Raw genomic sequence first — 13,416 nt, forward strand, 5'->3', positions numbered from 1 at the left:
GAAGGTGGCTCAGTGGTAGAGTGCTTGCATTGCATACATGAAGCCCTGGGTTCCATTCCTCAGCACTACATAAGCAAAAAGAAAAAAGGCGGAAGTGACTCTGTGGTTCAAGTGGTAGAGAGTTAGCCGTGAGCTGAAGAGTTGAGGGACAGCACCCAGGCCCAGAGTTCAGGCCCCATGACCGGAACCAAAAATAAATAAATAAATAAATAAACAAACAAACAAACCAAGAAACTATGGTGGGGCAATATGATACAAGCCTTCAATTCTAGCACTCAGACTGAGAGGAGATTAGAGACTGGAATTACATAGTGATACCTTCCCTGGAGCAGGTAGTATAATTTTGTCTTAATAAAAGAAACCAAACAAGAAGGGAATACACAATTGGAAATTTGGGCTAATTTTGTGATTATGTTTTGAGATGTCGTTTCCTATTGAAATGCAACTCATATATAATCCTCAGTTGTGCTTTTAAATGGTCTCTTCATTACAGAACATTCCTAGATGCAAAATGGCTCTTGATTCCCATCCAAAATTTGAAAAAGTAAGTAATTATCATTCTGTTAGATTCCAAGGAAAGGATGAAGTATTACAAAAGCTTAAGCCTGGAGGAACAGCAAAGTTCATCCAATGTAGGACTTTATAGATCTTTCTAAATTAGAGTTTAGACTTCAAATAAATATTTTGGTTTTGTTTGTAATTTCATATTCTATAGGATACTACAAAATTCTTTTTAAGTAGCGTGTTTAATTGACAAATTTACAAATGTTTCTTGCATTCTATTTGCCTAACATATTGTTTCAAAAGTGTTATAATTAGAACTCAGTTAATAGATAATTCCAATAGTTCCTGTATAAAATGATAATGTAAATAATGTAGACCGAGTTGCCAAGAAATGGATATTAATTTATAAAATTAGAAAAAGAGCAAGTTTTTGAGGTTTTGGTATGACATTTTATGAAGAGAATAATTGTGTGACTTCTTCTTTCTTCTACCTGTATGTAACACAGGAAGCAATCTCCTTAATTACATGCCTCTGTATGCAATGAGAAAAACACTAGGTTTGGAGTTTGTTTTTATTTTTCTTTTTGTTTTATTGCTTTGTCATAGGGCTGAAACTCTGGACCTAGACACTGTCTTTGAGCCTGTTAAGCTCAAGGCTTGTGCGGTACTACTTCAAGCTCAGTACCACTTGTGTCTGGCTTTTGCTGAGAAGTTTATTGGAGATAAGAATCTAGGGAACCTTCCCGCCTGGGTGGGCTTTGAACTGTAATCTATGATAGTTAAAAAGTGTAAATATAAATAGTATTTGCAAGAATACCAGTGGAGGAAAACTGATGCAACCCAGTTTATTGTGGTGTTCTTTCCAGAACACGGAGGGCATCACATTAGCATAGGTGTAGTATTTTTTCCAATAGAAAAAAGCTATTTGTGATATGAATTAAGGGAATTTTGTGGTGCACCCTACAAGTTGGAAACTGTTGGGCTAGGAAGGTTTTATGGCATAAATGTTGGGATTGATGGTCATAGAAATAATAGCTTAATCTGATAAAAAATTGCTTACTCTTGAAGAATTAATTATAACATGCTTCATAGTTTTATCCTATACCAGAATCTGGCTATTTTTCTGTTCACTTCTCAATCTGTAACACCCCTTTGGAAAATGCATCTATTGCAGAATTACATAACATGCAAACAGGTACTATTTTGAATCTCTCAGGTATGGAATGTTCAGAATTTGAAAGTGAGTAGTTATTAGTAGTTATTATTTTGAGGAACACACATATTCTGTCCTCTTAACAACTTATTTACTTTTAAAAGTTATGGGTTTCTATAGAATTAAACGGTTTTGTTTTAGTATGAGAAAATACTAATTTATTCTTTTTTGAAAATATTGGCAATTATATTATGAAAAAATTGTCAATTATATAACATTCAAGTTGAGGGCCCTCTGATAAAGAAGGGGTAATTACTTCAAATTAGAGGCCAAATAGTACTGATTTTTTTTAGAGTTACTACATGAATAATAATATTTACTATACCTATACAGTGAAATTTTATTTCATGCAGCTTATTTTTTAAATTTAATTTTAATGTGAAAGTGATGTGCAGTGGGTTAGCAATTGTAAGGCAGTGAATACATAACTGTTCAAACTTGTTATCCCCTCTCTCGTTTTTCTTACAGTTTTCCTTCACCCCAAAACCCTTCACAAGTTGTAATGTACATTTCCAACTTATTGTCTTGTGAGTATTGCTATTGCATTGGTTTGCCCTTTGTCCTTTGTCTCGCCAATTTGTTGTTCCTCTTCCCTTCCCTAATTAAGGTAAATGTATACACAATACACAGGGTACCAAAATCAAACACAGTAGGAGATAACCCATAGGGGAAAAACCCAAGGAAAATAGAAATTACATAATACATTAAGAACAACAACTGCAAATAAATATCTCTTTCCATATCTTGGATTTCATTTTGCTCAGCATCAGCTTATATGTTCATATATATGCATAACAAAGCCACTGGAAAATAATAGTTTCATGGATAATATATCATGAAAACAACAGGTTAACTGTTTTTGATGATAAAGGTGGAATTAGGATTGGTAAATTCGCGATTCTGTTAAAGGAATTTCAAGTTTTAAAACTATGACAGGTAAATTTTAATTGTTCAAACTTTTTAACTTAGCCTATTAAAATTTAAGATTGCCTGGGAAAATAGGCTTTCATGCAAAGAAATTCATGGAGACTTAGCTCAGAGGTAAGATGGCTCATTTTCACACTAAACAAACAAGCCTCACAAACCGTGCTGTAAATCCTGTAGGTTAACATGAGAATTGTCCTTACCCAGGAAATATACTCAGACTGTTAGAAACAAGGTTGTAGTGGAATTTAAACTCAAAGTTTTTTTTAAATAAGACATCAAAATTTGTGAATTGACTTTTAATTTCTACACAGTGATTCTCTTAAAAAGATAATTTTGGTCAAAATATTTAGGGAGAAAGTGCCCTTCAAAATGAAAGAACGTATTGAGTTTCCACTTTTCTGTTTGTAATACGTTCCACAATGTCTTTGCAAGTGAAGCACTGAAACACAGAAAAATTCTGATTGGGTACTTCAAACCAATGATTTCACATTTCTATGTAGCTCAAAAATATAATATCCTCATTAACATGAAATAGTGAAGACTTGTCTTATTACATAAGCCAAAAGGTTTGGGGATCAGAAAAGAATTGAGCAAATGGAAAAGGTAAGAAAACGCGTTCTTAGAAGCCCTAGCTAAGGATACTGGCTTCATCAGTGGAGGCGGCCAAAACTTCTTGATAGAGATTGTCATAATGTTTTTGCTAGCTAAAGTGATTTTACAGAGCCTATTTGGCTCAGTATAATGCAAAACAAATTGAATGAAGACATGAAAATAAATTCAACCTCCAAATAAAAGAATTTTAAAAGAGAAACCATGAAGATGTAGCAGTGGCAGATGGAGTATAGTCCTTCACCTTCACTAGACTTGAAGTCAAGAAGCTGTGATTAATTGGAAATCAGGCAAGAGCTAAGAGGGGACATAGAAGTAGGACATAGAAGTATTGTCCTTTGTAACAGACAATATAATCCAAGGAATGGGTGATTTAACTCTATTCTTCTCCATACATCTTGTTGAGCAAAAGCAAGACTAAGAGAAAAATAATCTATTGAAATAATTTTGCAAAGAATAATTTCACTGTTCCTGATATGGTATCTAAGGAAAGTCTTAAGAGAGAAGATAAAAGTCATAAGAGAGAAGATAAAAATGGATTCTTTTTCAGTTTCCTCTAAGCATCTTGTTAGCAAAATATATCTTTGAGGTTAGAAGTGATTGAACCAAAAAGGCGTGGAGTACTTATTTTTGTGGGCACATTAGACACTAGAAGATTTCAAGGTAAAAGAAAAAAGAAAGAAATTATAGCTAAATATTTGTGATTACAGGTTCTTGGACTGGTTTTTTTGGAGACAAAGATTTGCATTAGTGTTGGTCTTCATTAACATAGTTGTTTGGTTTTCGTGGCAACCAAATGAAAAGGGGAAGTTTAATGGACTCGTTTGGACAAGTAAACAGCATGATAGAAAATAATGGCAAATAATATTTAATGAATTATTTTGAACAATTATTTTGCGAGAACGAAGAAGGAAAGATATAATTCAAAATCACTTGACTTTATTAAAAGTATGAAAATAGAGTAGTGAAGAGATTGAGAGAAAACAAAGAGGACTGCTTTCTCTCCAGTGGAGTAATAGGTTCTTGATCTTGTTTCTTCCATTCTGTCTTCAAAGCTATCCAGTGTGCCTCAGGACTCGAGTATACAGTTCAGACAAAGAGCATTCGTAGAAGAAAATATTTGCAGTAGATATAGGTGATTTATAACCTTAGACAATCTATTTAAATCTGTTTAAAATTCTCCCCTACCCCAAACTGCCCTCTTTGAACAGCTTTGTTTGCTTTTCCAAAGACTGACCTTCATTAACTATTTAAAATTTTGAGAGGTCATATTCATACTCTCTAGAGATTGCTGTTTAGTTGTAATTTTTGTGTGTTTTTGTTTGTTGTTGTGTTTTTTAACTGAATTTCAAAAGGTTGTGCAAGTGTGTTACAATTAAACATGTCCATCTAATTGTCTAACGCTCCTGGATCAGAGTCACTCTTTCTATGAAGCTGATCCAACCCTTTCTCCAAGATTTATTGCAGATTTACCACTTCCTTTATTACATTTGTACATTGAGTATACTAGCTGTACTTGCACATTGTTCTATTTGTCATTCATTCTATTTCTATACTATTGATCCTCTCTGGTTTCAATTTCTGTTAAACTGCCTGTTAGTACTTTGAAAGGTTTATATACATTCCATGGAGTTTCAATCCCACATATACTTGAACTGATGTCAGCTTATATTTCCATAATTCATTCATGTGCAATAACAGTTTGCAAGACTGGAGATGTGAAGCACTTAGACATGATTTTATTCTCATTCATTTGGAAGATTAATCTTTAGTCAGCAAGAAAGTTTAAAAATGACTTAGAATGTATTCCTAACTACTAGTTTTTATAAATGGCTTTGTACAATGGTGTGTGATTATTTTATTTTACATAGGATAATATTTTCTACTACCTATAAGTTTTGGAAAAAGAAGAAAACTAATATTTACTAGTGTAGAGGAATATGATAGAAATAGAAGACAGATTTTATGTTTGTCGCATCTCTGATCAGTACCCATATGCAAGACCTAAAGTCATATTTCTTACTATGTTAGACAGATAGGGAAAACATAAAACAACACATGATAAGGCAACTCTTAGTGACTTTTTAAAATGTATGTTCTAATGTGATGAAATTTACTTTATTAGCTAATATTTGGGTTTGAATTATGGGAGGCTGATCTATATAACACATTTCTGGAAGGAACCTACTGAACAACACAAATGGTGGGGGTACTATTTCTACACTTTAATGAATGAATTTGGTTGGTATTATTGTTGGGTAAGTAAATCAACTCTATTGTAACTTGCTCCCTACACTTGAAAACCTTGTAATATCAGTATCATCTACTAGTCAAGTGTTATTTTGGCAAATGTGATTTTAAATAGTTTATTTGAAAATTAATATACTTTCAGGAGATTAAATGTAGGTTATCATTGGTTTGAGAATGACAACATTTTTATACTACAGAACCTAGTTTTCTGAAGTATCAGTGTTTTGAAACACTAAGGATCTTCTTAATGTTTTTCTAAATTATATTTGACCTCTAAATCAAGTTTAACTAGCCTTGGTAGACCAATTATGGATGTATAATTCCAGAAACTAATTTTTGGCCAACTTATGCTGCACTGAAATCTTTCATTACTCATTAGGAGAGGGGTATTAAAATAATATTGTTCATTTGTGATTGTGTTCATTCATATTGGCTGGTGATCTGTAAATTGAAAGTGAACTACAGTACTTTCTCTCATATTTTGTGATCTCATCGTTCATTTCAAGTTGCCTTGCATTTCACAGTTGATTACTGCTAATTCCTGTAAGGAATTGGGGCCTTGAAATATTATAGGACATGAGAAATTGAGATTAGTCTTCAATTACTTTCTGTTGGCATGTTGCATGGGCCTAGGTGAGAAGTCTTGCCCTTGTCATCTGATGATGCAGATAACTTGAACCTGGTATCCTTGGACCCGTGTGTCCTGCAGAAGAATAATAGCTTTTAGACATTATATCAGCACAATTTGGGTATAATCAGTAAGAATGCTTCAGAAATATGGAGAAAAACACTTTGGGACCAGTGAGTTAAAACAATAAACAGAGCATCAGAATATAATAAAATCCCTTATACATTAGCGGAAAACAATACTGTTATTTTACCATGTGAATTCAGAAGACCACAAAGACTTAAAAGGTATCACAAGTTTATACCGAAGACATTGCATTGATACTTTTTATATTCTAATATATATTCTAAACCTAATTATTTATATTCCAATTTATTTATGAGAATAATTGTCAATATATTTGTCAAACTATCAATTCTAGTAAGATTCATCGTGTGAAATTTAAAATAAGTACATATAAATATAAAATATATAAGTATATATAATATAAAAATCGTTTTGCATTGTTCTGTTGTGGTTAGGGTATCAAAGGCAACTCTGTTTTAAAGTATTATTCCATTATCTCTACCTGTTTTAGGTAGAGTTAGACTTAAAGCTTTACCATTTTTGATTTAGAGCCCAGAGGCAAGAGGAAACACTGTGATTAAAACATTACCAATTTAAGGCCTAATATCGAGGAGAAACGTATAGACTTCTCCAGAACCTATGGACATATTTGGTGATAGAAAGTCCGTAGTATAAGTTCCTGCCTGGTTGGATGATAGACAGGCAAGGACAGTAGGTAATCATGCATATGAACATTTTTTTCACCTTCTTGGCTTTAGCTACTTTTGAAATGATAAGTATAATAAACAATTATATTTTGATAAAATACCTTCCATTCTGAACAATTCTGTCTGAACTGTTCATCTCTCTATGATCTCATGTCAGTAAGGTTAGTTTTGTTCCAGTGGACAATCTATGCTGTCAGGGTAAGATATTCTGATTGGTCTGTTCCTACATGGAAGAAGGGTAAAGGGTCAGCTAGACATTTGTCCCAGCAAGACCTCATTTGGGAAATTTTAATTTGCACAAGTTAAGAAGTAGCTCTTACGCAAGGCTTACTTTGAATACATTAGCTCCACAAAGCTAACTCAGTTGATAAATAAATACTTGAAAAGCAATCACCTTTGGACTTAGCCGTAAAGGCTTCAAAGTATGTTCAAATTTAAAATGAAAACGACAAAATAGGCATTGACAAAAAATTGCAAATTTTAGCAATCTACCAACAATAGTTTTTTTTTTTCATTATACACAGAATTTTAGAGAAATAAGACCAATAGCATTTTTAGGAACAATAAGGGTTCCTTGTTATAAATAGTCAACCATGAATATATGCCTGTATAAAGATTGCATCATTAAATACTTAAATTTAGAGGATACTACATGTTTCAGCAGCAGGTCTACCCAAATGACAACAATACAGAGATTAACATGGCACTTGCAGAAGGATGATACATAAATTCGTGAAATATCCCATATTTTTCATTCTTCAAATGCAAGAAATGAAAAACAGTTATTAAAAAGTTGATTACAAAAATACAAGTGTAACAATACAAGTAATTCATAGAATTGAAGGTTAGTTTGACATCAGTATATTAAATCTTCACCTGAGAAAGGCCTTTACATATCATAATCGTTAGAAAACTTGAAATTAGTTAACATTGACATTTTATCCCAAAGAAATAAAATAAGACAAGGACCTAGGAAAAAAGGAATCTTAAACTTTTTCTATATGGAATGCAATTTGAAAGGACACATTTATTAATAAACATATACATTATATAACAATGTAGAATTCAAAGTATTATATCTAGGAGCGAATTAAATAGATTATGGACATTATACAAACATAGATATACTTTTTTCAGAAAAGCACCATGAACATCTTTAGTTTCTATACTATTCATTTCAAAAGATGTTAAAATTATTTCTGATTTAAAAAAATCACAAACTCTGCAGAAATTATTATAGATGTATACAAACAACTCTTGAATACATTTTGACATCAAAGTCAGGCAATTCACTTGGAAGAACAACTGGGAATCCATGAATTTTTAAAGTAGGATATTGCTGTTGCTTTGTTTTGTGAAAAAAATTGTAGGGACACAAAGGATGGACTGGCATTTTTGAAATTTAAGAAAATTAACCAAACCATTACAACTTAGGAGAACAATCTGTACAGTCTTCCACAACTTCAAAGAGGTAGTAATACTTACTTATCCTTTTGGAAATACCAAATGCAGTTTCTTCCAAGTTGTTCTTCACACCTGGTTTGATATAATGGTTCAACAGAAAGAGATACAGCATATAGTTGTTACTTCTATTCCCAGCAGCGAGATGCAAGGTGGTCAAGAGACCTTTAGATTGGGGATTGGTATTTGCATCATGATGAAGTAAGAAAGAAGCCACTCTGGTATTATTCCACATATAAGCACTGTGCAGGGGTGTCTAGCCATTCAGATTTATTGCATGAATATCTGCCTTGAGCTACCAATTCATGGACAATATCTAAGTGTCCACTCTAGGCTTCTCGATGAAGAGGGTTATACTCATCCTCATTCCTAGTATTCATCTGGGTGGCCTTTTGGAAAGTAGTCTCCACACCGTAGTAAGTTGAATAATTTCAGGATCCAAAAGAAATTTGATTGGATCCTACTCCAATTTTTTCTTGCAATTGATACCATTCCTCACTTTTTCATCTTACTTCCTGTCTTCGTCAGAATTGCCTAACGAGAGACTTTGAGTGCCACTGGGAATGAGATGTCCATGTTTTTCCCCAATAGATTACATTGGTTGAACTGGTCAGAAAAATCTGGTGAATTTTCTGCACATATTTATTCACCATGATTTATTTTATCTTTTTCCATTTTTACTACTCTAAATTCTAACTGGAGAGTAGGGAATTTATAGAGCAGAGGAAAAATTTTCCTCAATATTCAAAGGTACAGACTGAAAATGTTGACCAGTGGTGTCTTCATGTGCAGCTTATTCTAGGAATGAGAAAATAGGAAACAATGCCTTCTATGTAAATGATTTGGGATATACCATGTTATAGTGTAAGAGAACTCACTATTTAACATATGGGCTTAAATAGCTTTCTAGTAGCTTTCTAATGTTGGTATTCAACATTCGATAAAATGTATAATGCAATAGTAAAATAGAAGTCCTTTGTATGACTACCTAAATTCTTCTTTTTTTTTTAAAGACATTTGTTTTCATCCAAAAAAATATTCCTGTCTATTGTCTTCAGGTGATTTTGATGATTGAAGATGCTTAATGAGAAGTCAAAATGTATTAGTAGTCCTTTGCTATCAATTAAGTTTCACTTTTTCTTCTTGGAGGATATAATGATCAAAGAAAGCAATCAGCAACAATCGTTCAGAATCATGCTTCCAGTGCAAATGAATTACCAGTAAGTAATCCTCGATACCATTATCCACAAAGATTTGTCACAGATACAATCAGCCTGCCTTCTCTAGCTGCTTTCCTAGCCTGGACCTATTCCTTCATTGTACAGGAAAAGTGTGATTCAACTGATTTCAGTCAGATCTGTTAGTAGAATTATCAAGTATTTAGATTCTTTTTTTTAAACTTAGTTGTGGGGCCTGAACTCTGGGCCAGGGCACTGTCCTTTAGCTCTTCAAATCAAGGCCAGCGCTCTACCACTTGAGCCACAGAACCACTTCCGGATGGTTCTGTTTATGTGGTGCTGATTTGGGAAATGGCAGAGCAGAAAGTGAAATGATGCAACCATAAATATAAAAACAAAATAAATTAGGATAATTATGGAGCAATCATATTGTCTATGAGAACCATGAAAGAGAGAGAAGAAAAGAGACACAGATGTGCAATGACCTAGCTAGCCACAAAATCCATGCTTCTAATCAATTGACAGAGCAAACAATTTTTTTAGTTTTTAAAAGAAATGGAAATAGAATATATGTATTTACTTGAAATTAGTAAAAACATTTTTTGTAGCCTACATAAAGAGTCAGAGATTTGACCAAATTACAGACAAGAATCTTAAACCTTGGGCTGGGATGGTCGCTCAGTGGTAGAGTGCTTGCCTTGCAGCTTACTACAGTGGGGAGACTACTTTCCAAAAAGGCCACTCATATGAATAATAGGGATGAGGATGAGTAAACCCCTCTTTATTGGGCAGCCTAAAGTGGACACCTGGACATTGTCCATGAGTTGGTAGCTCAAGGCAGATATTCATGCAATAACTGTGCATGGCTGGAAACCCCTGCACAGTGCTTATATGTGGAATATATTGCAACAGCACACAGACACACAGACACACACACACAAACATCATCATCATCATCATCATCATCATCATCATCATATTTCTTAAGTATTTTTTGTGTATGGTCTTAAGAATAAATTTACATTACTAACTTGAATTTCTGACAGGACAATATCATCACTGTACATCTTCGTTGTATGCTCTCAGTTTTAAATTACTATCTAAGTATGTGCATTAGATAAGTATAGGAAAAAGTAGGAGCCACACCGGTGGCTTAGGTCTTTAATCTTAGCTAATCAGAAAGATGAAATCTGATGATTGTGCTTTGAAACCAGACCAAGAAAAAAAAGGTCCATTAGATTCTGATTTGAAAGTAACCACAAAAGCTTGAAATGGAGCATAGTATAAGCATTAAAATGCTAGCCTTGAGAAAACTAAAACAAAAAAAATAAATTCTGGAACACAGTCAGGCCCTGAGTTCAAGCTCTAGTATTAGCACCAAACTAATAAATGAATGAATGAATTAATTAATTAACTAAAAATAAATTAAGTGGTCAAATGTGGAGAGGCAGGTAAAATGTGACACTGGATTATGTATTATTAGGTAAAATGTGGACACTGGATTATGTATTATTTTGTAATAAGGCAAATTATCATTTTTCCTAATCACTAATATTTTATTTGAACTTTTTATACAATAAATCCTGAATTTGGCATACATGTATATGTGTTTGTACATGTGCGCACATGTGTGTTTATGTGCGTGAGTGTGTGTGTTTGCAATGTTGCTTGCCAATGTGGACAGAGTGAGGCTGAAAAGAGCTGTGTTGAAATGTTATTTATCAGTGCTCCATCCTGTCATTTCAGTGGAACCACCCTTCTGTACATTTCATTTGTCAAATAATAACATCACCATAATCAAAGCATTTACACCATTAAGTTAGATAAAATAGATCACTTTCAGTTCTTAGTATATATTAGGCAAGAAGATACACATATAATTAGGTAGTGAGTTATTGCTGTAAGATGACTGTCAGTACAAAATATGTATTTGACCTCTTAAATTGGATATACTTTTAAGATATACTCATGAAGTGATTTTGACCAACTCGACCAAGCAGGTATTACTCGCTGGTTATTCCTGTGAAACTCAAGGTGGATAAACACTTTCCAGATTTCTTTTGAAAAAAACATTCTTGGTAAGATCATATCTATTCACACTAAGATAAAAACCCCGTATTTTTTAGGTTTTAATATCCCATCATATTGACTGAAAATCAGTATTGTGGATATGTTTGTTAAATATACATTGCAAAAACAAACAAAAACATGTGTCACCTCCAGATTGTGGATGCATTTGAAGTTGTTTTGTACATACAAATGTTTCTTCATTAATTGTTCTTTTGTGGGAGTAACTATCCCAACATTAACAAATAAGGCTTTTTGAATATCTTTTCCAATATAAATATCCCAGAGCGAGTCTTGCAATTTCTGAAACCCCTTTGAATATTTTAGTGTTATTTCAATTCATTGACTATACAGCTAAAAACATTTCTGAAATAAACATTGTTAAAATCTGAAAATGTAAATGGGTATACAGGCTTTTTATGCATCATTTTATGAAAAGCCAGTTTTTATGAAACTAAAAGATATAGAATAAAAGAATGGAAGTGAATTGGGTGAGCTAATTATTAGTATAATTTTGTTTTCTATTAGCCCAGTCCTTTGAATGTACATGATGAAGTTAAATTATGTGCTTTCTGACACTATGCTTCAGTTATTTTTAGAATCTTTGTAGTTATGAGTGAATTTGTAGTGTAAATAATTGTCTTTGAATATAATTAGGATTAATCTTTTGTTTTGTGTCCTACTCCCCCAAAATGAGTTATTTTCAAGTGTTAATAGTTTATAATTGAATCTTCAGTATCATAAGAAAATTTGAAAAAAAAGGATTGTGCGGAGAAGGTGTAGCCGCCTCTACTCGGAACCTCCCCTTTGCCTCCGCACTTCTCTGGGGCCAGCAGCCACCGACCAGAGGCCTGGGACCGCGGGCTCAGCCAACGACCATGGGGTTGGTGTCCAACCAGCAGTTGGCAGGTGGCTGTGCCAAGGGGGAGGAGAAGGCGCCCAAGGAGGCACCATCGGATGCCGCTCAGGCGGCCGAGGAGCCTCAGCTGCTGCACTGGGCTGCTGCATCTGTAAGTGAGTGGTTCAACATGCATGGGGTTTGGCTTCCTATCCATGACAGCCCACCCCAGGGTCTCTCTCTACCCCCTAGTGGACGTCTTTGTGCACCAGTGTAAGCTGCACTTGGAGGGCTTCTGGAGCCTGAGGGAGGGAGAGGCTGTGGAGTTTAACTTTAAAAAGTATGCCAAAGGCCTAGAATCCATCCGAGTCACTGGGCCCAGTGGGGTGTTCTGTATTGGGAATGAGAAGTGGCCAAAGGGGAAGAACATGCAGAAGCACAGATCCAAAGGAGACAGGTGCTACAACTGTGGTGGTCTAGACCATCATGCCAAGGAATGCAAGCAGCCACCACAGCCCAAGAAGTGCCACTTCTGCCAAAGCATCAACCACATGGTGGCCTCCTGTCCACTGAAGGCTCAGCAGATCCCCAGTTCCCAGGGAAAACCTGCCTACTTTAGGGAAGAAGAAGAAAAGATCCATAGCCTTGCCCTGCTCCCCAAGGCCCAAAAGTGAGCCACCAGAGCCGAGGGCGGCTACTCTTGCTAGCAGGAAGTTTCAAGGAGCTGGCATCAATTGGCAAAGTGGAGAAAGTGGGGATATGGGGTTGGTTGGTGAGTAGCTGGCACTTGCATATGTCTCAGGCCAGGATGTCCCAGCATTACCCCATCTTCTCTTTTGATGAGGGGAAGGGGTGATGCATAGGAATCCCATCATGGTCTATCCCAATTCAAGTGAGGGGCTTTGGGGCAACCACTTTTGAAACCTGCGTACTTTATATAAGCTTCACCTGCCCTACATGCTTCCCCT

General features: G+C 34.7%; 1 protein-coding gene and 1 pseudogene across 1 annotated transcript; both read left to right on the forward strand.

The window, feature by feature from the left end:
• Positions 1 to 7,556: 7,556 nt before the first annotated feature.
• Positions 7,557 to 7,656, forward strand: LOC138836006 (U6 spliceosomal RNA; annotated as a pseudogene).
• Positions 7,657 to 12,488: 4,832 nt separating this feature from the next.
• On the forward strand, positions 12,489 to 13,122 carry LOC138835992 (protein lin-28 homolog A-like). Its single transcript, XM_070034545.1, has 2 exons — positions 12,489 to 12,620; positions 12,721 to 13,122. The coding sequence occupies exons 1-2, from the start codon at positions 12,489 to 12,491 to the stop codon at positions 13,120 to 13,122; spliced, it is 534 nt and encodes a 177-aa protein (XP_069890646.1).
• The last annotated feature ends 294 nt before the right edge of the window (positions 13,123 to 13,416 follow it).

Source organism: Dipodomys merriami, unplaced genomic scaffold (assembly GCF_024711535.1).
Source record: "Dipodomys merriami isolate MVZ:Mamm:240054 unplaced genomic scaffold, mDipMer1.0.p SCAF_246, whole genome shotgun sequence".
NCBI classification, from domain to species: domain Eukaryota; kingdom Metazoa; phylum Chordata; class Mammalia; order Rodentia; family Heteromyidae; genus Dipodomys; species Dipodomys merriami.